We start from the raw sequence: 26,999 nt of genomic DNA, 5'->3' as shown, positions 1-26,999 counted from the left end.
TTGCCTCAATGGCACAATAGATCTGATGACGATCTCGCTTTATCAGTTTGCATCGATAGTTTCTGGAACAACAATTGACTTTGGACGACCTTCAAAACATTCGTCTTGGAGTAATCCACGGCCTCGATTGAGTTCACTTCATCGCCAAAAATTGATTGATGTTTATCGATGCACTGTTGCTGAATTAATCCACGTCGATTCCTTTTCTTATTTAAAGGCGAGGAGACCGCTTACGCGGTTATAGCCAAGTTAACAACAGGGCGCCGAGCCCCTTATACGGGGCTTTTTTTTATTGGTAGTGTTTTTTAAGTGGCGGGTCCCAAACCCAGCCCACAACCCTGTTGAGGGATGGAGCGCATTCAAACGGATGTTTGTTGGCTACCCAGAGGATACTTGGTCTAAGATCGGAAGTCATGAGCTGCTCAGAGATCTTTCAGCTCAGAGATCTCTCCCATACCGATTAGTTGTAAAAAAAAATCGCTTAAAAATTTTAGAGATTTAAATCCATTTTTTGACGGTATGAATGTTTAAAGCTACTGAAAACTATACAAATAGCGCTCGTATGTCAATACGTTCTGAGCATGTTAAACATCTGAAATATCAAACCTTACGATAAAGTTTTGAAATATAAATGCACCGTATCTTATACCGGTGGTAAACTTCTGAATTTATATATGGTATAGAAAGTCTAGAATTCTCGAACATTTTTCTTCCACATTATTCGTATATTTGATACCATAAGCCTTTGACAATTACAGCATTAAAAAATAATCCTCTAAAACTATACATGCATTATTTGTAAACCCCAATGTAGTTTAATGCTTTTAGATAACATTATTTTTATGTATATATAGTTAACTTCATAAATATCAATTAAAGATAATGGGTGTATAACGTAATGCCGACAATCAAAATCTCGATACTTAGAATCCCGACTGTCAAAATACCGACAAATCAAAACACCGTCACATCAAAACCCCGACAAATCAAAACACTGACAATTCACAATACCGACAAATCAAGAAAAGGTGGCGTTGTTCGTTCGAGGACCTGCGGCCTCCGGCCACGAACACGCTCAGGATCATAACCCTTAGTCGGTAGAATTCTGTTTCTGTGCTTCGATAGAAATAAGGGCGGACAAGATAAAATATTTTTCACATGTCGGCACTTTGGTTTGTCAGTGTTTTCATTTGTCGGTATTTTGATTTAGCTGCATATTTAAATTGTGTCGGCGTTTTGAACTTCGGTATTTTAAGAGTATCCCAAAGATAATATTGTGTATATTTTCAATGTTCTTTTATATTTACAGAATTAGATTCAAGACTCCGAAATATTGAACCAATGGATACTGACGAAAATGTACCTGGTCTCGAAACTCAATCAAATGTTAGTAATCCAATGAATTCTAGTCGCCCAGAAGTTATTATTACCCCTAATAAATTGCAAAAAACTGAAGAGGAAGTCGCCAATGTTTCATATTTTCCAACCACGTCATCGGCTCGCAGTGTTATTGTCCGGGCTAGCTCAATGGCAAAAAAAATTGAAAATGAAAGAATTGATATACGTTTGCCTTTGCAAGAGGATATAAAACGAACAAACATTACATTTCCACCTCGCGGCATACATTTTTGTAAACAATTTTCTTCAGTCACTCCTTCTTGGAATTTTTTACTAGGGCGATGGAAATTAACACTTGATTTATTTGGAAGGGTCTTTATGGATGACGTGGGCATGGAGCACGGATCATTGCTACCAGAACTACGTGGATTTCCTGTTAAAGAGATCCGATTTCGAAGACATATGGAAAAGTTGCGAAACGGACAGCAACGTGATCTTATATTATGTAAATTAGAACGTAATCGGGAGTGCTTAATGATTCAAACATTTAAAGAGTTAAATGCTCAATTTGGTAATCAAACAAGGCGAGTACAAACCCCTCTGACTTTTAATCGCGTAAAAGTAACTTTTAAAGACGAACCTGGGGAAGGATCTGGTGTAGCGCGCAGTTTCTATACATCTATCGCCGAAGCATTATTAGCTTCTGCTAAATTGCCAAATTTAGAAACGACGCATATTGGTATGAATAATAAATATGGAACTCCATTTTCAAGCATTTTACGAAATCGAGGTGTTTCTAATCGCGATCCTCCATCATTGCAAAGGCGTACCGCGGGAAACAAAATTTTTTGGCGCACCTCACGGGAGAGGAAACTACTCAATTATGATGCCAGGCCATATCTTCCAGCTTCAAATCATTCAGGTAAATTTGTTATATACCAAAGAACATTTTAGTAAATTACAATGTAAAAAGCAATGCCATTAGAATTAAGATATTTTTGTAGGACAGAGCATTTTATTTAGTCTTGGTATTTTAAATATTTTAGTTTGAAACTTTTTGAAAGGCATACATCACCTTGGTCAGAAATTAAAGACTGTAATCATAAAATTTAAAATTCTAGTTTATTGATCAAAATCAATTCTGTAAGATTCGAAATACTCGTCGGTGAGTACAATGCCTTGTGCTTAATAAAATACTTGTACGTCAGAATTCGGAATGGTCATTAAGATTGGTACCGATTTTTTTATTGTTACCTCATGGTAATCTATTATTTTTGTTCTCAATATATTGGATAACACCGGTTTGCCACAAAAATACTCTCTGAATTTTGATTTTTATGAATTTAAGTGTTCTAAAAACTAAAAAAATACTCTGAAAGTTATTCAATATCGTGAATTGGTCTGACAGTTTTTGTTATATTTGAAGCAAAAATTACGGATTAAAAAAACTTTACAATTGAGATAAATATTGGACACCTCATAAAGTCTTCATACGATGTGTTGAAGACCTTGAAATTGGTTTAAAGGCAAGAAAAATCGATGTGATTCCTATGGTATGGCGCAAGCAAAAGAACCTTAGTGATGATTGTTACCTTTGTTCGTGTAATGTGAAAGGGTATTATTCAAAACGGAAGCAGCCAATTTTATACTCGAATCTTCCTAAAAACGTTGCTGAGTTGCTTGAATTAAGTCTCAAAAACAAGGTCTTATTTTTACTGTGAATGTCTTCCGCCTTCTATTTCTAATTTGCCTGGAGGACTAGTTGGTTTATTTTATTGAAGGTTTGATGAATACTTTTTTCACCGAAGTGATGAACAACGAAAAAAAATAAAACAACTGGGTTGGAGGTTTAATCGATAATCAGCCTTCCGTTTTATTTCGTGCTTTCTTAAATACTAATATTTTGCTTTCTTGCAACAACTTAAAAATAAATGTTTGCATAACAATCTCAGGAAATGTGTCTTGTGCATTTTGCAAAGTAATACAATTAATAATAATAAAGTTATTATACATTTTGTTAACTGTTGCATTTTCGTTAGCGGAAATGCACTTGAATGAACAATAAATACAAATTATTAAAATTCTTCGGAATTAATGGTACATTTTGTTAACTGTTGCATTTCCGTTAGCGAAAATGCACTTGGACGAACAATTCTTTGGAAAACTCAATTAATAAATATTCGTATTAAAATTCTTTGGAAATAGTATTCTTTATAACACCCCCACCGTTAGTTTGAGGCTCCGACGAAATTATATTATCTTTGCCGGATTGTTTATAGTAGTTTCATTTTTTAATTGTACTGGAATATATGTTTTTGTATTCTTAAAGAGGTATATAAAAATAATTAAGATACATATTGATATAATAATTGAGATATCTATACCAAAACTAAGTGACATTTGTAAAAGTCTTGTTTAACGCGTTTATTTCACAATTTTTGAATTTGATTAAGTAATTTCGTGAAATGTTTAATTTAGCTTTGTTGCAGTTATGGGATATTGTGCTGTTAAAATGTTTAAGAATTAGTACTCCAGGAATTATTTCGCTTATCTCTTGTGTATTTAATGTTTGCATTTTGCAATTAGCTTCTTCAAAGTTTAGTATTTTGTTTAAACAATCATCATTAATTTTTATAAGATTTCTTTTTAGATTATTTTTAATATAAGTATGTGCTATAAATATTGCTTTCTAAATCTATGAGAACGTCAGAGTGGTTAACCTTTATGGATTTATTATTTTTGTCAGGAATGGGTACGAATGTCACCATGGATAGTGAATCTTGCGAATATTGTGGTATAGAGAGAATTATTATAATGTTACCTTCGTGAAGTGCTATGGCTACTTTAATATTAGTATAACTGTCGAAGTCTGTGATTAATTCGAGTTCGGTTTGGCTGAGAATATCTGTGGGGATGATTTCCAGTTTCCCGGAGAAAATAATCTGTCCTATGTCGTCTACGTGATGCCGTAGGAGTGAGATGTCGTTGTTAATCTGGTATATGTGCTCTATAAATGTTATCTCGTCCTCTATGGTTGAAATTTTATTCCCTATAATATTCCTGACTTTGGTTAAGTAGTCCCCGATAATTTTTTGCTGATAGTTTATGTGGTTTGTTATATTCTGGATTTGAGAGTTCATGGCATTGTTTATATAAGTTAGGTTGTTCATTTCGTTAGTTAAGTTTTCTTCGTTCATATGTAGTAATTTAAGAGTTTTAGTTAATTGTTCTTCATCGTCACTGTCCATTGTACCTGCAATAATTTTTAGACCCTTTCCTATAATGTTTAAGAGAGTATTTATGTATAATTTAATATATATTAATTTAATGCCTGCTGTTTATACATATGAGAATCGACACACACCACCTCTTCGTCGATTTCAAAGCTGCTTTCGACAGCACGAAAAGGAGCTGCCTTTATGCCGCGATGTCTGAATTTGGTATCCCCGCAAAACTAATACGGCTGTGTAAACTGACGTTGAGTAACACGAAAAGCTCCGTCAGGATCGGGAAGGACCTCTCCGAGCTGTTCGATACCAAACGAGGTTTCAGACAAGGCGATTCCCTATCGTGCGACTTTTTCAACCTGCTTTTGGAGAAAATTGTTCGAGCCGCAGAACTAAATAGAGAAGGTACCATCTTCTATAAGAGTGTACAGCTGCTGGCGTATGCCGATGATATTGATATCATCGGCCTCAACACCCGCGCCGTTAGTTCTGCTTTCTCCAGGCTGGACAAGGAAGCAAAAGAAATGGGTCTGGCAGTGAACGAGGGCAAGACGAAATATCTCCTGTCATCAAACAAACAGTCGTCGCGCTCGCGACTTGGCACTCACGTCACTGTTGACAGTCATAACTTTGAAGTTGTAGATAATTTCGTCTATTTAGGAACCAGTATTAACACCACCAACAATGTCAGCCTGGAAATCCAAAGCAGGATAACTCTTGCCAACAGGTGCTACTTCGGACTGAGTAGGCAATTGAGAAGCAAAGTCCTCTCTCGACAAACAAAAACCAAACTCTATAAGTCACTCATAATTCCCGTCCTGCTATATGGTGCAGAGTCTTGGACGATGTCAACAATGGATGAGTCGACGTTACGAGTTTTCGAGAGAAAAGTTCTGCGAAAGATTTATGGTCCTTTTCGCGTTAGCCACGTCGAATACCGCATTCGATAGAACGATGAGCTGTACGAGATATACGACGACATCGACATAGTTCAGCGAATTAAAAGACAGCGGCTACGCTGGCTAGGTCATGTTGTCCGGATGGACGAAAACACTCCAGCTCTGAAAGTATTCGACGCAGTACCCGCCGGGGGAGCAGAGGAAGAGGAAGACCTCCACTCCGTTGGAAGGACCAAGTGGAGAAGGACCTGGCTTCGCTTGGAATATCCAATTGGCGCCACGTAGCGAAAAGAAGAAACGACTGGCGCGCTGTTAACTCTATAATCGCGTAAGCCGTGTCTACGCCAATTAAGAAGAAGTTTATACATATGAAGGTGTTTAACACAATTAACCCTCGAATAAAATAAAAATTCAGGTATTTACTTGCACTAGTATCCGCCAATACCTCTTATACTTAAAAGTAATAAGCAGGATTGCTTTAAATTTATAAGCGAAGGCAAAAATTAAAAAAATAAATATAACTAGAAAAGAGAACAAAATAAATTAATCCCACATAAATTTACATACATACATATATACAAACCTATATAAGTGCGCAAGCATAACTCCATAAAACAATTGCGAAAAGAAATATTTGAAAATATAAAAACAGAAACAAAATATATGTATATAACCTCACGGATATATATGTATGTACATATGTACATTTATATCTATATTGCATATTAGACGGCGGGTCTAATACATAAGAGCACAACGAAAAAAAAACCTTTTTAATTCCGTTTTAAACCTCGCTCTCACCTTTTCAAAAAAAATATAATAACATTTATATACAAACCTGAAGCAAAGAATCTACCTGTGACACATATTAGTACAAACAAATAATCAAAGTCCATATTGGCAACTATCCGGCAATACCTCTTGTTCTTTGGCAAACAAAAACAAGCAGGATTGCATACAAAAAGTGAATTGATGTCTCTAACGAGCTCTCAATTGCTTAAGAACATAACTCAGAAATACATATTAACAATTCGTGCATACTTAGGCAAAACAAAAACATAATCATAAAATTATACAAACAATTTGTGCATGCTAATGTAAAAAGCGAATTGATCTCTTCAACGAGCTTTCAATTGCACAAAACATAAGTACATACGTACATATGCATACAAGTGCGAGTATTAGGGTGTACCTAAATACAAAATATTCGGACATCAAATATTTTAATATATAAAAAACGCGGTTCAATAGTCACTAACAATTCAAAATAAAATAAAATTAATTCTATCGCAAGTAAATTAAAAAAAAAAAAACCCTAAAACTAGCGAACTAACATTTTTAGCAAGATAATCGAAATTCAAAACTGTATTTACCTAAAAGAGTATTCGGTTTCAAGCAATACCCTATTGTCTTATTTAAATCAGTTAAACTGAGAAAAAAAATTTAAATATTTACAGATAAAAAAATTAAAATAAAACCAAAATGCTTAATAACGCAAAAAAACAAAATGCACCTGAAAGAGCCACTCGCTCAAAACAGGATATTACATTTATTTCAGAAAGTGACAGTTTAACAAGATGCTGCACTAGATTTGCCTCTTCACCGATTCATTAAAACTCGGAATCGTTATTGGAAATAAAAAAGTCAAAATCTTACAAATTTTTGGACTCGCCTCCAAGCGGCTCATAATTCTGACAACTCAGAACTCTACCTCAAAATTTTAAATCATCGGCTTACGATATTTACGAAAACTGCTTAGACCAATATGAAGAAACAAAAGCTATGATCTCCGATCAATTAAAGCTAATAAAAGCAATTGCACCTACTCCACATCCGAGAGTAGAGCTGCCACAAATGCAACAATATCAAGAGGCAAGTTCAGGCATTCACCTCGAGGTGCCCGCATGTGACACAGAAACATTTTATGGAGGTTATGAAGAATGGCCGTCCTTCCGGAACATGTTCACGCCGTGTACATAAACCATCCTCAATTATCACATGCGCAAAAATTGTATCACCTCAGATACAAAACTAAAGGTCAAGCAGGCGAAATAGTCAAACAGTTCGCATTAAATGACGACAATTTCAATTTGGCTTGGGAAGCTCTAAAAGCTAGATATGAAAACGACAGAATACTGGTCGATAAGCAAGTAACGACACTAATGAACTTGTCAAAAATCAAGAAAGGAACAAGTGTAGAATTCATCAAACTAGAATCCACTGTTTCAAATTGTTTGTCGATTCTATCGACACAAAATATTCCCACAGGCAGCTGGGACCCAATTCTGGTAAACATTTGCACCGCCGCATTACCAGAAAAGTCGTTACTTCTATGGGAGCAATCGCTGTCATCACGAAAAAAGTGCCCAACGTGGCAACAAATGAAATATTTTCTCACCACCCAATATGAAATTGCGGAAAGGTTAGAAGAAAATATAAGCTTCAATAGACCCCAAGTTAGTAGGAAAAACAATTTAAACAAACGCTTTCACATAATGCAATCGTTCATATCCGAACAGAAAAAGTAAACGTCATGCGAACTATGTAAAAGAGGGCATAAACTTAAAACTTGTGAGAAGTTTAAAAATTAAACATTAACGAAAGGATCTGACAAAGTTAAAAAGACTTTGTACAAACTGCTTGTCCCATACACATAATCTTAAAAATTGCAAACGCAAATTTAACTGCTTATATTGTCATAAAAGACATCATACAATGCTTCATTACAGCACATATCCCATCTCACCTCAAAGGAGCGCATATACAAAAAGAACCACGGGTTTAATTACAAAAGCAAATCCCGAAAGACGAAATACTAAAAATTGCCAAGAGACACCATGCTGTTCAAAGACACACAAATCTCAAACGCTGCACAGCGAAACACAAAATGGACTAGTTACAGAACTAGTCACCACCATACCAACTCAAGTTGAGTATAATAAAAACAAATATCTTAATTCACAATTAAGGAAATGTCAAAAGTTAAGGAAACTCCCCCCCATAACTACTCAATCAAACAATGGCCGGTACGTCGTACGACTACCACTAGAGCCACAATTTTCCAATACTCCACAAATTAGTATGAAAAACAAAATCAGAGTTACCTCTGGTAGTCCAAATTATTAAAAGCACATACAACTTTTCGGCCCCGCAGTATGGCTTTCGCCAATAATGAAAAAAAAAAACAATTCTGAACAAATCCTAGACCGGTGGCGGGCTACTAAACGCCAAATTAGTGCATACATAAAAACATAAAATATAACACAGTTGTATCAAAAAGTCGAAAATTCGACATTTTTCATAAATTCTCAAATAGAATAAATAAAAAACTAATAAAAGCATAGGTCGCTCTTATCGTCTCTACATAAGCGCTCCACATAAGGGTAGTGGGTAGGAAGCTGCTGAATAACTTGAACATCTCACCTAAAAATTATAATTCCAAATGAAGCCGTTCGCAATTACCGGCCACTCTCTCGCAAGACCCCTCTAATTCCACAGCTCAAACCTCAAAGCTAGGGAGCACGCACTATGGCCATATCTGAGTCAAACGTGGCGTAGCTATATTTCATAATAATAAAGAAATGCAAACTATTGCCGATAAACCGTTGTAAGGAAAATTAAAGTAAAAATTTTAAATAAAACCACAAATAATAAATCGGTCAAAGAAACAACCGCAAATATAATAACTAGTAGTTTCAAACTCATAAATTCTCAAAAATATATTTTCTTATTGTATGCATTAAAAGCTAATACCGAGTATGGTACATACCATACCAAATACTATGTAAAACCAATATTTATAGCATATGTTCTGCGCCCTCGGCTACTCTACCAGCAGTTCGCCGAAATACATGCAACAGCATATGTAAAAGCGTAATACTAGGCAAAATATTCGCCTAGGGGCCCAGGATGTTTAAATGAGTTAAGCATCCACCCCCTCTAACCGGGAAAAACTGGCGCGCCCTATGAAGAGAGCTTAGTTCACCACAGCTGAGAACACGACAACACAACTCACCATGCCTATACACCAACAAACTTATCAAAAAGGATTTGAACAATTCGTTTTAATTAATTCGCACGTCAACAATTCGACCAATTAACATATTCTACACTGCGCCGCGTCAACATAGTGAATAATAATAGTAATTCGAGTCACCAGAGCTACGTCAAGTCATCGATCCATCAGTAACCACGGTTCTGAAACTGGACACCGTCTCTTCTATTGCCAATCTAGTGCAAATATTTATATTCGACATTTATATTATACGTTTCATATTTGTTACCAGCTAAATTAAAAGGAATTTAAACATAAATTGCACTTACAGTCTTTTATTAACAAAGTGGTAGTGAGTGAATAATTTGAAATCAACTAAATTAAACAGGCTGTAAAATATGTCAGACCAAATTTTTTTTTTGCCATGACACGTGAAAATATAATTGCTTGCAACCCTGTTTTAACTGTCATTTTGCATAAAGACATATTACGCCGTTAAATTTTTGAGGAAGGTAAGTTATAAATAGATTTTATAATTTCTACTTAAATTATAAAGATTTGTTACAGTTTTTTGTTAAGAATGAATGCAGAAGGTGCGCCAATTTACAATAGTCATTCTCAATAAATTTACCGAATCAGCCGTTCATGTATCACTAAATTCAAGGAATGTGTGTTCAGCGTTATTCTGTTGCGTCGTTGTATAGGCCGCGACTTTCATTCTCCCAGCTTTGTTGCCATGTTGTTATTGTAGCTTTCCTTATTGTTGTGTTGCGCTCTTGTTATTATCAGGTGATTTCTCCCACGGATTATTTTGGTCATGATTAAAATATGTCTCATTTTCTAAACTGGTACTAATATTAAACTGAAATAATTTTGGGTTTCGTTCCGTTTTATATATGGTTTCCGTCAATTATAATATTGCCTTGATGTAATATTAACAATGGCACATTATTTTCTTGAATTTCGTTTGAAATCAATGCGTGAATATTAGTCTTTTTTGTTTGTTAATCTTTTCTATTCAATAATTAAAGTCTGTTTTTATTTATTTGAAATCGTCATGGTCTGGTGTCCCTGTGACGAATTTTATAATTGAGCCTAAAGAGTTAAGTGAACGTCGTGCCCTGTAGTTTATAGGTATTAGTTGTGATTTTAAAGCCTCTTTTACTGACAAGAATGGCTTCTTCTTTTGGATTTGCATTATAGTTTCTCCTCATAATATTTTAGTACAGTGTCAGTGAAGTCGTTAAATTGGGTCCATGGTACAAAAATTGTGTGTCTTCAAATAAATACACTATGTCCGTCTCAGTAAAAACAGATTTTCTATTACTGAGGTCAGTCACTAAATCAACCACAGTGGAGTAAATAGTTAGCAAATAAAATTATAATACCGTTGTATATGTTGTAGCTTGTCTTCGGATATTGTCTTTACGGATAATTTTTCTTCTAGCAGTTAGAATTGTGGCATCTTCTTTTACAGTATTTTTGTTGTATTTATTGGCACTTTTATTCCCCTCTGTCCGTTCGGGAATAAATTGACTTATACATACATATGTATATAATAGTCTTTCTATCTTTGTTGTGGTAATTCAATACTATTTCTTGATTTTGCACGCGTGGTGGACCTTTTTTGAAAATGCCCATATGTATATAATAGTCTTTCTATCTTTGTTGTGGTAATTCAATACTATTTCTTGATTTTTTAGTAAAATGTCTTTTATTACCGGATACTTTTCTCCATTGAAGAATGCATCTTCAGGTTTGTATCCTGTAATTGAATGTATGTTGTCGTACCGCAATTCTTCATACAATTCTTCACCAGGAGCTTTTTTGTTTTCACTTGTCAAGCTTATTAAATTTCCATTAACATACTGTGAATCCGTTCAACTGGATCGTTCTTGTTGAGTTGTCAAAAGATGTTCGGCGTTATGCATTGACAGACGGCAGCGTTAATCCGGATTAACTGCACACTTAATCAGATCCAAATTTGTAGGTGACCGATGGCAGATATGCGAGTTTGAAAGCCTCGTAAACAACTGAAAGTCATTTTTATAATATTTTCAATGAAAATAGATAGTAGATAATCATTGTGGTTGTTAGCCGACCAATTGTTACAAAACCATTTTTTATTACAAAAACATATAAACACGTTATTTTTAAAACTGCATTATAACATAACATCATAACATAAAACTTTTGTTTTATTATTGACAATTTAAAAAACAGATGTCAGTGTTGCTTGTTTTTCAGTCACAAGAGATTAAAATTGGCAATTTTTAACAATGTTGCCAATGAAAATGCAGCTAATTAAAATTTTGAGGATTAAATGGGAGTTAGCAACGGAGTTATCTTCACTAACTCCTGAATTAATCCGGATTAATGAAATTTTCTGCTGAATATTGAGAACAATAAGTATTCGCATTTATTTGTTGCCTTGGCGTCTGCTACAACATTTTGGTGCCCTGGTTTATGAACAAGTTATGTTCCATATTGTTCAATTAATTTTTTTCACCCTTTTAATTTCGATATTGAATAAATTACGGACTGATCTGATGGTCTGTATAAATAGTTCCTTGATCTCTTCTTATATGAATAGTTAAGGGTTTAGTGATAGATACAAAATTCCTAATAAATTTTATATAATCACTAGCTAATCCTAAAAATGACCTTAGTTCCCTAAGTGCTCTTAGAACTGGAATTTTTTAATTGTTTCAATCTTGTTTGGACCCACTGTAATTATATTATGTTTAATGATCCCAAGATACTCGACTGAGTGTTAAAAAAATGTGACTTGTCGTTCACTTTATGTAGTGCTTCTCTTATAGCTGAATCGTGTTCAATATGTTCTTCGGGAAATATTAGTACATCGCATATATAAACATCAATTTACCAATATGTACATATATTCCCGTAAGATAACGTCTACGCATTGTTGAAAGATGTGAGGTGGGTTTTCAACCCAAACCAAACCAAACAAATCCTGATTCTAAATCTGTAGTTAAAAGTACTTTTGATTTTCCCAAATTTTATATGTACTTACATACATTATATTCATATTTACATCAGGTATTGGATATCCATCTGTGATTGTCTGAGCATTATTTTTTTGGAAATCAACTGCCATTCTCCTTGTTTGGCTTACCTTATTCGTCAGAGCTTTGTTTGGAACAGTCCATATGTGAGAATTATATGGGCATTTACTTGGCTTAATAATTCCTTTTTTTAAGAACTCACTATTTTTTTTATTCACAAAGTCGTTATCCGCAATGGCATATTGATATTGTTTTTTCCATATTGGATCCTCTGTCTTGTCGCCTGAATCGTTGTATTGAAAGGAAGAAATTCACTTATTCAACGTTTTTTTATCATTAATTTTCTTATATCTTCTTTGTATCGAAGATTATTAATAGTGAAATTTATTTCTGATTCTACATTATGGATCACTTTCTCCTGGTACTTTAAACAATCATCAAATAATAATTTTGTCTCAAGAGTTCTTGGTCCTTGGACTTTTAATATCATATCAAATTCATTAAGTTTATCTATTTCACTTTTTTTGTAAAATTTTTGTTTTGAAAGGATTAATTGGTATTGGCATACCAATTTTATATTTATTGCTAATATAATTATTAGTGGATCCTGTGTTCACTAACGTTGTAACGCGTGTGCCGGTCAATCCACATTTTGTTTCGAAGTAGGGCAAATTATTTACTCGCCTAAAAAAGTATTCTGTGTCTCATACTGTCCTTCGTAGTCTGCATGTCTGGTTTGATTGACGCACTGCATTTTTTGTTGTTTTCGAACGAGACGTTGGAGGGGCGGATCTCTTGATTGATTGAAATAATAGGTTGGAATCTGGTACTGCTACGAACTGTCAACTTCCATGGGTTCAGAATGTTGTTGATACCGATGAGTTGGTTGCTCCTGGATATTTCGCTGCATTTGAATTCCTGGATTATACATATTTTCTTTTATCGTCAGGCTGCAGGAATCTTTGCTGCGTTCGCCGTTGGGAGGTTAGAATGTACCTCGAATTGAGAATTAACACTGTTGTCGTAAAAAGTACTAACTACTGCGTAAGCTGTTTCCAAATCCTTAGGGTCATGACTATACAAGGTCCCACTTGCATATTTGCTATTTAACCCTAGGATGACTGCTTCCTGATTCGCATATTCCTTCATTGAAGCAAAGGTTTTAATTTTCAGACATCTCAATCTTTGATAATGCAAAATTGAGTGCTTACCTCACTTCACTGTGGCATTCAGCTATTGTTTTTTTTTTCCTTGTACGATTTTTTTCATTTCCGCTAAAAGGACGTACAGTGGTTTTGGTCGCAAAAGTATAACACAATATATTTATGATTGATTAGAATTATTGTTTTGATTGGTTAGGATGTCTGCTGCTGCACTCGTTATTTCTGTGCATACTAATCCAAGTGCATTGTAGTATCTGGGCTGGTTGGTGAACCCTTTTATACCATCCATAAAGATCCATACCTGTGTTCTTCAGGATCTATGTATATTGGTTCCTTCGAACCGTGGGAGTGCTGTAAATAATTCCAGGTCAATGTCCATTGAGTCGTTTATATTCAAGCGCCTCGCCTCTTGTTGATCGACCGTTAATACTCATTTAAACGATTGACTTGATTCAATTGCTGCTAGTCGTTTCTGCATCTCAATCCTTTGCTGATGTTCCCTTGAAGGGAACGAAATTTGCCAAAAGATGTGTTATGGTATGGTATACTATTATTATCAATTTCTTTTAAACTTGCTACATTTGGGGTGTTCTCGTTCTCTTGCATATAGCATTATATTATAAAGTTTTAATATTCAAACCTATCGTAACATATGTTTTTGTTTTTAATTTTAGACGGACCAACTGAACCCAATGACCACTTATCTGTGCATTTACAACAGTTAGGTGAAAGGCTCTTTCCTAAGGTAAGTTATTGGTTTGTTATAGATTTTTAGCTGATATGTATCAACTGTACGTTAAAGTAAAATTTGTACATTTGTGACCGTACAACTGGCTGGGTCAAGTTTTTACTCGATTTTATCAATTTTAGGCACAAAGATACTTTATCTTGTTGTCATTGATATTGATAGTTAAATGCGGAATAAAGTCCACTGGAACTTCAAAAATTTGTATATTAGGTATATGGGCGTTAAGAAACTATTGACTCGATTCAACCCATTTTTGACACACAGACATACTATTATCACAAAAGGATTATCTCCGAATTTCACTTTTATATTTCACACATTTACCGATGTTTTCGGTATAAAGTCAAATACAGGCTCTGGGTCTACACAATTTGGACAATTTTTGGTCATAAAGTGGCATTCTTCAAAGACACTATGCGTTCCAAAGTAAACAGAACTTTTTGAATCTGCGCCCCCTGGTGGCGCCATCATATGTCGACTGTTGCGTTAGAATCTGCTATCTTTATCGATTGTCCAGTGAGAATTTCATCACATTTTATTTGGTTGGAAGTGAAGTTATTGCGGTTTAAGTGTCAGTATGTTTGTGTTATCGGTGCGAAAATGAGCTTGGAACAAGGAGCCAAGATTAAATTTTGTTTTAAAATTGGAAAACTTTTACCGAAACGTTTCAATTGATAAAACAAGTTTATGGCGATGATTACCTATCCCGTAGCAGAGTGCACGAGTGGTTTCAACGTTTTCAAAGTGGTCGTGAGGACATAAATGACCAATCAAAATCCGTGATCACCGGAAATTAAATCGAAATTGTGCGTGAATTCATCAAAAATCAGCCGAAATCATCATTGAAATTCATGGAAATGGAATTGTGGAAAGGTGTGTGCACGGTTTGTTCCGCACAAATTGACTGACGACCAAACATTGTACAAAATCCAATATTCGATTTGACGCTGGTGACTGATTATTTGACCAAAAATCATATTTTAACAATTAACCACTCCCCATATTCACCTGATATGGCACCGTGCACCTTGTTCCTTTTCGGAAAAATGCATTTGCCCATGAAACGAAAGCGTTATGCAGATGTAGAGGCCATTCAAAAGGCTTGCACCGGCATACTGGCGGCCATACCGGCCAACGAGCTAAAACACTCGTTCGACATGCTTGTGGACCGTGCAAAAAAAGTTTTATTGAAGCAGAAGGAAACTATTTTTGTTGTTGTTAAGTCTTGTTTACTTTGGAACGCACCTTGTGTAATTTGGTAAATTTTAATTGCTTATTGATTTGTACACTGGAAAGTTAAAGAATGAATCAAATGGAATTTACAATTGTGTTTTATGGGAAGTAGGCGTGGTTTTAGTCCAATTTCGCACATTTTCACACTGTAACAAGAATGTTAGTTATGTTAATATGTCACATTTGTGTGAAGTCAGTCTGGCGGTGTATATAATATGTGAATTCAACTAAAGGGGGCGGTGCCACGACCATCGCTCAGTTTTTACCCCAGCTCCTATATAGCCTATATGGTCTTCTCATGTCGTTCTATATCTTAATTCAGTCGTTAATTATGGACAAACAAACAGTCACCTGGATTTCAACTCGTCAGAATTCAGTTTTAATAGTTTTTTTGTTCACCTAACGGTTGTTTGTGACACCCAGAACTAATCGATATAAATAAAGTTACATATAATGTATATATAAAACCACGAAAGCTAAAAAATTTTAAGGAGTGCGGATAACACTTATCAATCCAGATTTTACAGTAACATGTTTTTCTTCCAAAATTCCACACACAAAATATATTACGCATACACTAAAATAAGAGTGCCCAAAAATGTTTTCCTTGAGTCTTCTTATAGTTTATTTCGGCACTAATATAAAATGAAGTGCTTGCAAAAAGTCATGGACAAGAAACTTGAAGAAAATAAGTGATCGTGGGTAATGATGCTTAAGTTAATAATTAATATATAAAAATAATTCATAAATAAAAAAAATTATATTTCGAACTATATTCATGTAAGAATCATTTGAACATTCTTTCTTCAAAAATACAAAATAAAATCACACAGCTAATAGCAGGATACAGTGGTTTTTGTTTCCATACATACATATATATATATGAATTATAGTGATAGTTGTAACTGAATACGAAAAGGTTGAATCATAATTTGAGATGAGTACAAAATAGCTGACAGATATTCCTGAAGCATTGCACAGAACAATGCAAAATTTAAAAGGAACGATCAAGTCTGTGTTTTAGAAGTCGATTTTGTAATTACTGTCGATGAATTTTGGACAAAACATTATCATATGATTAGATATAGGACGTGAGACGCGCCCTCTTCTGCTCTACTTCTTCACTGTTATTCACTATAACAAGAAGCTTATATACATATGTATGTGTAACGATATACGATGCAGATGCAGAGACTGTGCAGATGTTGTTATACCATACATATTTATGTATGACTAGATTGTAGATTGCCAATTTAACTATTCCATTATATTGTTATCATGATCATCTCACGTTAAAATCAATTCTACTGCATATTTCGATATCTTGAACGTATCGAAAAGTTGCACATAACTTTAATATATAGAGATGATACTTATTCACGTTTAATAAAAATAGCTTCTATATTTAAATGAAAATAAATTATGGATATTAAAACCTTTATTATTAACTAACTCACTAATTTATTAGGATTATAAAATGGATAAAACTTTTTCTTCCCTTCCTTTTATTTTTAACAAATTATGAAAGTCATCTTAATATATAAGACTTGTTATTTTGTTATAATTCGCAGTAGTCTGTTATCTAGTTGTATTTTTATTAACATTTGGTTTAAATATATATTTTTCATTTTATACCCTTAGATTTACTCTATAAATGCTACAAATGCATCAAAAATCACTGGAATGCTTCTTGAAATACCAACGCCTCAACTACTTTCCATTTTGTCCTCTGAAGACACATTAAGACAAAAGGTTAACGAAGCTCTTGATATAATAACATACAAGCAAAAAACAGAGGCTAATAATGTATCTACCCAAACTCAGAAGAAAATGATACCGGTGGTATTACTTGAACAGTGTCAAATTGAAGATAATGAACCCTTATTTTATTCGCCTGGGAAAAGGGGTTTTTATACCCCAAGACAAGGTTATGGCTCATTTGAACGAATAAGTGCATTCAGGAATATTGGAAGGTATGTAATTAATAAAATTTAGATGTATTAGAAAACAGGAAACATGTTATTATTGGCAAACTTTAAACCGGGTCAACTCCCGTAGCATAGAATGCTTTTATGCAATAAAAAATGTGCCTTTGAAGAGAATTATTGCGCCAGTGCAACTGATTAATGTTTTTTTTCTTGTTTCAATTATTAAGCAAAACTGAAAAAATATGAAAAAATAACATTTTTCAGATTGATCGGATTATGCTTGCAGCAAAATGAGTTGCTTCCACTTTTTTTACAACGACATGTATTAAAATTTATATTAGGAAGGAAAATTAAATTTTACGATTTAGCATTTTTTGATCCCACAATATACGAGTCATTCAGGCAACTTATACTAAACGCCCAATCAGAAGATGGAGATGCCACAATACTACGCATGGAGTTGTTTTTTGTGTAAGCTAAATCAATTCAAAATGTTTGCTGATTTTAACTATTATTGTTTGAAATACATTTTAAGTATCGATCTTATGAAAGAAGAAGGAGGTGGTAGTGTCGAATTATTACCGGGTGGACGTGAAATTCAAGTTACTAGCAGCAATTTATTTGAGTATTTAAAACGTTACACCGAATATAGATTAATCAAATCGCAAGAAAAAGCTTTAGAGGTAAGTAATTAGAACCATTTGCTTTTTAATAAGAAAACTGCTACGCCTTTATACCTTATATTTTTTTATCACTTAGGGGAGGAGCCTGCTTTAGAAGTTTCAGAAAATCGATTTTTTTTTTTCTTAAATCTCTTTAAAACTATCTAAGAATATGTCCACAAAGTTATAGATGGGAATACGAAATACTGTCGAAGCTAGAAGGGAAATAGTAATCGAACATCTAGCAGATATATGAGCACTGGGCAGAAAGCGAAAACTTTGGCGCGCGAAATGACATTTCGGTAAAAGTTTTACCAATTTTAAAACAAAATTTAATCTTGGTTCTTTGTTCAAAGCTCATTTTCTCACCGATAACTCAAACATACTGACACTTAAAACGCAATAACTTCACTTCCAATCGACGAAATGTCATGAGATTCTCACTGAACAATCGGTAAAGATAGCAATTTCTAACGCACCAGTCGACATATAGATGGCCACCAGGGGGGCGCTCTGTTTACTTTGGAACGCTCCTTGTATTGGGGATATGGGGCTTAGACCAAGGTCTAGAACATTTCCATTTATAATGAGCATGCCTTCTTTATCATAAAAATAATTAGTTTTCGTTGGCTAATCAAAAATAATCTATTTTGTTCATTTTAAAACAAATAAATGTGACCTAGATTAATAGAGCTAGGTGTATGTAAACTTTATTGATTCACTGAACATATATTCATGAGACATTGTGCTTATTTTTTTATGCAAACATTATTGAAATAAACTGCAAAAACTTCTAAATTAAATTTAAGGATTTGTTTGAAGTTTCAGCGAACATTTTTTTACTTTAAATAATAAAGTAAATTGAGGCGGCTATATTTGCTTCGCTGTGTGTATATCAAAAATTTGACATTCAGTTGAATTTTCTATGATACCGAAAGTTTTAAAATTAAAAAAGTTTTATATTAGGTATGTGAGATTTAAGGGTTACTTCCTGTGTTATAGGAATATACGGATAACGGAGGTAAAATTCAATTTTTCTGACGCATTTAGCTATTTATGGCTACATTAAACGAAACTGTTATATGAGTAGTAGAGGTATCATCCGATGTCACCTATTTTCACACTATCTTAAGAGGTGGCGAAATGATTTGTCCTCTGCCCTCTAAAGCGGTTCATTGTACTAAATTGCAGTTTTGTACTTTAATGCTGTTTAGTTATGGCAATTTATAGATTTTCGCTTAATGGCTATTTGTAGTCGTGATAATTGCCTGATTACGCCCACCACCACTCCTAGGGCGTCAAGGAACACGTGTACTAAGTTTCAGCAAGATATCTTAACCACGGACGGACAAACAGTTAACTTGTTTTGTCATCCAGATAATTTATATATATTTATTAGTTTTAATTGATACAAATAACCGTTAGGTGAATAGCAACATTTGGAACTTTAATTGTAGCTTATCAATATTCTAATACCCCGTTATTTTATATGTAAATGAGAATGTGAATCATACTTTCAGGCGCTAAGAGATGGAGTGTTTGATGTGCTGCCAGACAGCTGCATGAACAGTTTAACTGCTGAAGATCTTCGTCTACTATTAAACGGCGTTGGAGACATAAATGTGTCCACCTTGATATCATATACAACTTTCAATGATGAATCCAGTGAGGGATCTGACAAGCTCCTGAAATTTAAAAGGTGGTTTTGGAGCATTGTAGAAAAAATGGGTACTTCAGAGCGTCAAGATTTGGTAATATTGATTTAAACTTTAACCAAAAATATTTGTATTTTTTTAATAATTATATATCAAATATAAGGTTTATTTTTGGACCGGCTCACCTGCGCTACCAGCCTCCGAAGAAGGATTTCAGCCCCTTCCTTCTGTAACTATTAGACCAGCCGATGATTCGCATTTACCTACAGCAAACACCTGTATATCACGTTTATATATACCTTTATATTCTAGCAAAACCATATTACGTAGCAAATTACTTATGGCCATTAAATCGAAAAACTTTGGTTTTGTATAAATTTAGAGATAAGCTTTTAACTAGAGTATGGTTCTACAAATTCCATTTATATTAATGGCGAAATTGAGATAATTAATTTATGTTTTCTTGTACGACATACTTATTTATTATAAGGATATATTTTAAATTGCTTGCAAAATTGATTTTATTTCCACTTACAATTTGAATTCAATAAGAAATCTGAACATCTTAACATTTTTATTGATAAACAGAAATGCTTATTTACATGTAGTCGTGTAGTCGTACGTTTATAAGTTTTAAAATTAATATATTTTGTGTTCTTTTATATTTATCTTTTGAAACATATGTTTAACATTAAATATAGCATGACAAAAGTTTTTTTGTACAGAAATAAAAATAATTTATACTAAAGCTTAAAATGCTAATGATTATTTATATAAATCAAAAGTAATTACAATAGTTTTAGATGTATGTATTAGTTTTTGGCCTTCATTTTGTTGAAATTATTGCCCCCAGACTTATACTCCCCACTCAATTTCTAGTATTTTTTCCAGATAGTTTGACCCACTAATACCATAAGGCAGTTTTAGGCACTCTTTTAATGAAATTCGTTGTTTTCGAATACGTTTTTTCAATAAGTTTCATATATGTTAGGATTAATGTCTGGTGATTGCGGAGCATATAGAGTTATTTTCAATTCTATATTTTCTGTTGAAAATTAACAGCCAATATAAGCACACTTCTACGTAAATTATTTGTAAATGGTCAGATATAGGGGATGTTCGAGTCTCAATCACTGCGGCAGTATAGCAAGGCATCATATTCGACGCAAAAATTTTGCAATGTAAGTATCAGCTGAGTATCTGCAGAAAAACAACACTGTCGCAATATTGCTGCAGTTATTTGCTTGCTCGAACATCCCCATACATATGTGCTTATCCATTTTTGAAATGTACACAAAAAACTAAATGTCCAAACAGTAAGGAATTGTAAATCAAAAGATTTATATAAATAATCATTAGTGTATGCTTACTTAAGCTTTAGTATTATTTTTTTTTATTTGTGTAAAAGAAATATTTTGGTATGCAACATTTAATGTAAAATAGACATCTTTTGAAATAAGTATAAAAAAGAACACAAAATATATTCAATTTAAAACAAATAAATGTGTCGTAGATTAATTGAACTAGGTAGGTGTATGTAAACTTAATTGATTCACTGTAAATGTTTGTTTCGAAACATGCTATTTCTAAAATTCAAGTGTTCTATATCTGGGATGAATCATACTCTCCAAGAAGTTTCACTGAAGTAGGGTTAAAAAAATTGCTCTGAATGAGGACACACGACATCTGAGATTATTCTGCGATGAGTGTGGTGTTAACATGCTCTTATTCTACCTTTCAAATGATTTCATACCACACCTTAAGGACATATATAATGGGACATCTCGACAGGATAAATTTTATGTCATACTAACTGTATTGTCGTGCCTATTGCCTGTGGAGACTCCATATTGCTTATTGCTTTCAATATATGGAATACTCAGAGGTGTTGTGAAATCTGATAGTTGTCGGAATCAGAATTGAAACCGATCAAAAAAGCAGTATACTTGGCGAATAAATTAATCGTTTCCATAAATTAATGTATGGAACGATCGGGAATTAATTTGGGAAATTTCGGGAAAGCCTTGTTATAATTTGGGAACGAACAGTTAATTAAGAATCATTAAAAACATATTCAACCGTATACTTGGCGAATTTTTGAGGGAATGGCAAAATTTAAATTGCAACAGACGTAAAATATTTTGGGAATTATCAGGAAATATTTTTTTTTAATTTGGGAAAGCGATGTTATAATAGTAATTATGTATTTAAAAATCTGACACTGGGTCACGTGATGGACTCAACCCTCCTCTCGTTCTAATGAGTAGTGGGGGTATACAAAGAGGATTTAGGTTATGGAATTTTTTTTATTGATGAATGGCTACGATTGACCTCAGATAGGGTACTTTGGGTTGATTCAGAGAGATGAAACAGTCTTCAAATATTTTTATAAAGATTAATTAGATGTTTCCATCAGAGTTTTCTACAAAGGAACCATTGCCTAGAATTCATTGGAAAAATTTTTCTTGTGCCGATGCTTCAGTTGGCACGATTCCGATTACTTTGGCGGAGGCGTACAAAAAACCGAATTTCCCTATTTGGGGTATGTGCGGATAGGGGAGCTTCTCCAGAGAAGAAATATCCAAAAATAATATAAAAAAACTTTTATTTTTTACAATATTCACGATTAAAAGTTCAAAAATTTGCACTAATAACACATGGTATTTCTCTATGTTTCACTAAATTTTTTTCACGTTTTCACTCTGTATATTTAAATATACACTCTAAACATTGAAATAAGTTCACATTTCACTTTTATTTTGGTATATTTTACCTAAATTTATTAATTTAAAAATCACTTAGCACACTCATCGTTGAAAAGGTTAGATTGTTTACAATTATGAGGAAAACAAGCCTTGCCACATCTTAAACAGCAAATATGTTGGATTTTTAAAAATTTTTCTTTGTTTTCTTTTTCGCGTGATTCTTTTTTCTATATTAACTATAAAAAATTCTTTCTACATATGTATATGTTATTTATGTGACTGAAGTACTTTCGCGTAGTACTCCTTTCTGCGTTAAAATAAAAAAACATTGAGTTTCGTTATAAAGTGGTCATATTTTTTGGTTATCTTGCACTCATATTGAAACAAAATTTGAGTTTTCGTTATAAAATGGTTAAATTTTGGTTATTATATCTGTCAGCGCTTTCCATTTATTTTTGATAATACGTTTTTTTTGTATATTAGGTGACAATATATATAATATTACTTATTTGTTTATTAAATTAAATAAAGAACATATCCACATGAATGGATAGAGGAATTTTTGGGAAAAAAGGCCTTTCAGCGAATTTCCATCTTATCACATGGTAGCGCTCCATTTCGTCGTAATTGATGTTCACTACGAGTGTAAAATGTAATTTTTAAAATAAAGATTTCTTCGGTAAAAAGACTGTTAAAAGTGTAAAATGTGGATTTATTTAAAAGTTTATAGTTTAATTTAATTAATTTGAAATGAAAAATGTGAGTAAAGTGTGTTTAATGTGGTAAAATAGCTTGTTGAAATGTTCGAATTTTGGGAATTTTTGAACTGTAAGGTCGAATATCTCGCAAACTAAGCGTTTGTGGTACCTATAACCCTGTATATTTTTTAATCAGGAGGACTTCCTCTTTTCAACAGTTCAACTCGCGGCGCCAAAGAATTCGGAATTGTGCCCTTCAGTTTGTGAATCTGCTGAATGTCACATCTTCTTTGGTTCACAACAGAGTTATCGAGAAGTACTCCATTATTCTGAGTTTCTTAGATTATTGCACTTAGATAGGACACATTTCCTAATAGAGATTTAACGCAATTTCCATGGACTTCAGTAGAACTCAATATAATGTGTCCATCCTCATTGGATACCCCCACTACTCATTAGAGCGAGAGGAGGGTTGAGTCCATCTCGTGACCCAGTGTCAGATTTTTAAATACATAATTACTATAATAACATCGCTTTCCCAAATTAAAAAACATATTTCCTGATAATTCCCAAATGATTTTACGTCTGTTGCAATCTAAATTTCGCCATTCCCTCAAAAATTCGCCAAGTATACGGTTGAATATGTTTTTACTGATTCTTAATTAACTGTTCGTTCCCAAATTATAAAGAGGCTTTCCCGAAATTTCCCAAATTAATTCCAGATTTTTCCATACATTAATTTATGGAAATGATCAATTTATTCGCCAAGTGTACGGCGGTCATGAATTCAGACATTATTGGTTTGATATTCGAAACAGAATTTGTATCGGTTTTGGGTGTCACAGAAACCAATTTTGTCGGTTTTGCTGTCAGAAACAAAGTAAGAAGATAGTCGCACACTGATTTGAAATGTAAGTTAAGAAATCGAGTTATTTTATTGTTTCGAATTGATTTATCTTTATTTCTATGGAAGAAAACATAAGAATAAAGTACGAAATGTTTTAATTATTGAGTTTTGGAAAAAAATGCGCTTTGGAGGCTTGATGTTTTTTTTTTGGAAGGGAAGAAATAATTGATTAAAGCGAAATTTTTAGGGTTTATAGTTATATATCTAAACATCACCTGAAAATTTTTTGGATACGAATTCTTTGATATTTTGCCTTAGGGAAACAATTGCCCGATGCATCTCGCGTGTGCATTTGTCGGACGGCGGAAAGTATGCAGGTCGCAATTTCTGCCGGAAACAAAAAATTTAAAGAGATTCATATTTGTCAATAACTTATGTTCAAGTTAAACTAGGAAAATTTCAAAAAATAAAATTCTATATTTTTTTAAAAAGTGGTTTTTGACCAAAAAAAATGTTACTTTATGTTGCTTAAACATATGTTCAAACATTTGTTAATTTTTTTAGTTTAAATAGAAGATAATTTAATGCCAAAGATAACAAACTTTGCCCCAATTTCATACGTTTAGTTTTTTCAATCCTGCCCGCCAACTAAGAAAAATTGTAAAAATGAAAAACCGAGTCAAAGTTTTCGCTTTCTGCCCAAGCGCTCATACATCTTTCCCTTCTAGCTTCAACAATATTTCGAATTCCTATCTACATATAAATGTTATCCCTTAAAATCTTTCTTTAACTCGGAACTCATTAAAAACTTTAATAGGATTGCCTCCAACTGTATTCATTTGTAAGTTTTGTCACATTAGTAAACAGCTGGTTTGAATATTGGTTTTGCGAATGTTCGAAAAAACGACAATCCAATCAGATTCTGTGACACCATTGATAATCAGAATTGGTTTGCAATTCAGAAAGCTAAGCAATTCTGTCTAGGATTCCACAACACCCCTGACTAATTAGTAGTGATGTCACTTCAGCAGTTTAACAGCGCGGTTTTCATTTCTATTAAAATTTCGAAGAGGCAACATTTTCCATTTGCACATATGCCGACGGCATTTTCATTTCGGTAATATGAAATTTAGTAGAGCGAGTATTAAGACGGTTGTGTTTTATTATAAAAATAAAGTACATTTTCAAAATAACATTTTTCCAAAAAATTTATATTTAGTTTAATATTCAGCCCTATTCTGCATTTCGATTACGTTCCCGCTCTACGCTCCGTCTGAATCGAAAATAGGTATTCTGAATTACGATAGGATTGAAAGAAGAAGAGGAAGAGCTGTAGCTCTTTCGAAGTCAGCTGTTTGCCTTGAAACGTGTGAAAATGAAACATAACAAAGCAAATATACACAAATTATTGTTGGTTTATTAAAATAAAGAAATTATATCTCGTTTTTTTTAAACACTAACATGGAATCAGTAGCGGCAGCGATATTACTTGAGGAGGAGAGCAATGCATTATTCAAAATGTGCCCTACATTATTCTATTAAATAAAAACAATTGCATTCAGTGCATTTTACAGCTCCTATATTAAAAAAGTAAATGTTTTTATTTAATTTCACAGCTCGTTATATAAATGAATAATAGTAAAATAAATAAAAGGCTAACAATTAAAAAATGACTACTTTGAATCCGGCTTATAATTTGGATCTAATCTTAGCATTTGCATTTTTATTTCTACTTTTTCCTTCACCAGCTCTTCCTTAATTCTATTGTGTCGCTTCTGTTCTTCAAGTTGCTTCACTGCAGTCTCCGCCAAAGTTTCTAGAGAACGATTCATGTGCCGTAAATATGAAGTAACCTCTTCCATTTTACCAAAGGCAGCTTCATTGAATTTTTTCGTCTCTGCATAAAATTCTTTTTGATTTGTATCTGTTGCTTAAGTAATGAAGAAGTGCTCTGCTTCTCTGTTCTCACCTCTCTATTTTGGCTGCTAGCTCTACTGGTTGAAGGGATATCATCCGATTCCAAACCCGTCAAAGCTATCACCTTTTCATCAAGTGGACTTATGCGTTGTAAACGGCAAGGACCTCCACCGGTGCTCATCCTTTCTTTTTTGTTATGCGATAATTTTCGCTTCATGTAGCATTTTCAGTCAATCCAGACCTGCACGAAAACGTTAGATTTAACTTAATCTTTTAAAATTAATTGTAGGTAATACCTTACCTCCATGTATTGGAATCTTTTGTTGGTGGGCCAAGTGCATTTAAATTCCTTGCAACCTCCTCCCAAAACTCCTGTACTTATTCCTTCGGTCGCTTTTGGAAGCCCTGCGCAATATCTCTTTTCGTGGCCATCATATCACACAATTTTTCGTATTGCTCTGCCGTTGTTACTTTTGACCTGCAAACATATCAAAAAATATCATTTAAGCACAAACAACCAAGGACACCACCATTATGTCTTTTACAACTATAATCATAAAGTTTTACTTACATATTTGAAGAAATTATTTTATCCAAGTGCACGAAAATGAATATATAACGGCTTTCCGTCGACAAAACTTCAACGTACAAAAACGTAATTACGATCGCAATGCAGAATACATAGAATTGGAATTTTCGAAGTTGAATCGAAACGCAGAATACCAAAGTTGCCAATCGGAGAAAATTTCGATTCGAGTAGAAATGCAGAATAGGGCTGATTGTTAATTTACAGAAACATGCAAAATGGGGTGAGTGAAGTCTTAAATGATAAACTTATACAAGCATAAATCGAAATATCATTGCTAATATTAAATTTATTATTTTTATTGGTATATACAATTTATGCCACAATTGTCCAAAAATATGAATTCTTGTTTTTCCCAGAAATACATTTA

The 26,999-nt window shown here is 33.5% G+C and overlaps 2 protein-coding genes across 3 annotated transcripts in view; one reads left to right on the top strand and one right to left on the bottom strand.

The window, feature by feature from the left end:
- LOC126764037 (E3 ubiquitin-protein ligase hyd) overlaps positions 1-24,284 on the top strand; it is an 84,430-nt gene extending 60,146 nt beyond the window's left edge. For both annotated transcript variants that reach the window (XM_050481763.1, XM_050481762.1), the window contains exons 13-19: positions 1,310-2,260; positions 14,325-14,395; positions 17,273-17,604; positions 17,824-18,030; positions 18,095-18,242; positions 19,742-19,972; positions 20,040-24,284. In XM_050481763.1, coding sequence (XP_050337720.1) covers positions 1,310-2,260; positions 14,325-14,395; positions 17,273-17,604; positions 17,824-18,030; positions 18,095-18,242; positions 19,742-19,972; positions 20,040-20,252 — 2,153 coding nt within the window. In that variant the 3' untranslated portion in view covers positions 20,253-24,284. The remainder of the gene's footprint in view (positions 1-1,309; positions 2,261-14,324; positions 14,396-17,272; positions 17,605-17,823; positions 18,031-18,094; positions 18,243-19,741; positions 19,973-20,039) is intronic.
- Positions 1-26,999, bottom strand: part of LOC126764085 (uncharacterized) — a 532,840-nt gene that overhangs the window by 370,412 nt on the left and 135,429 nt on the right. The gene's annotated exons all lie outside the window — the stretch shown is intronic.

Source organism: Bactrocera neohumeralis, unplaced genomic scaffold, assembly GCF_024586455.1.
Source record: "Bactrocera neohumeralis isolate Rockhampton unplaced genomic scaffold, APGP_CSIRO_Bneo_wtdbg2-racon-allhic-juicebox.fasta_v2 cluster09, whole genome shotgun sequence".
Taxonomy (NCBI): Eukaryota; Metazoa; Arthropoda; class Insecta; order Diptera; family Tephritidae; genus Bactrocera; species Bactrocera neohumeralis.
This window is presented reverse-complemented; position numbering and strand designations above follow the sequence as displayed.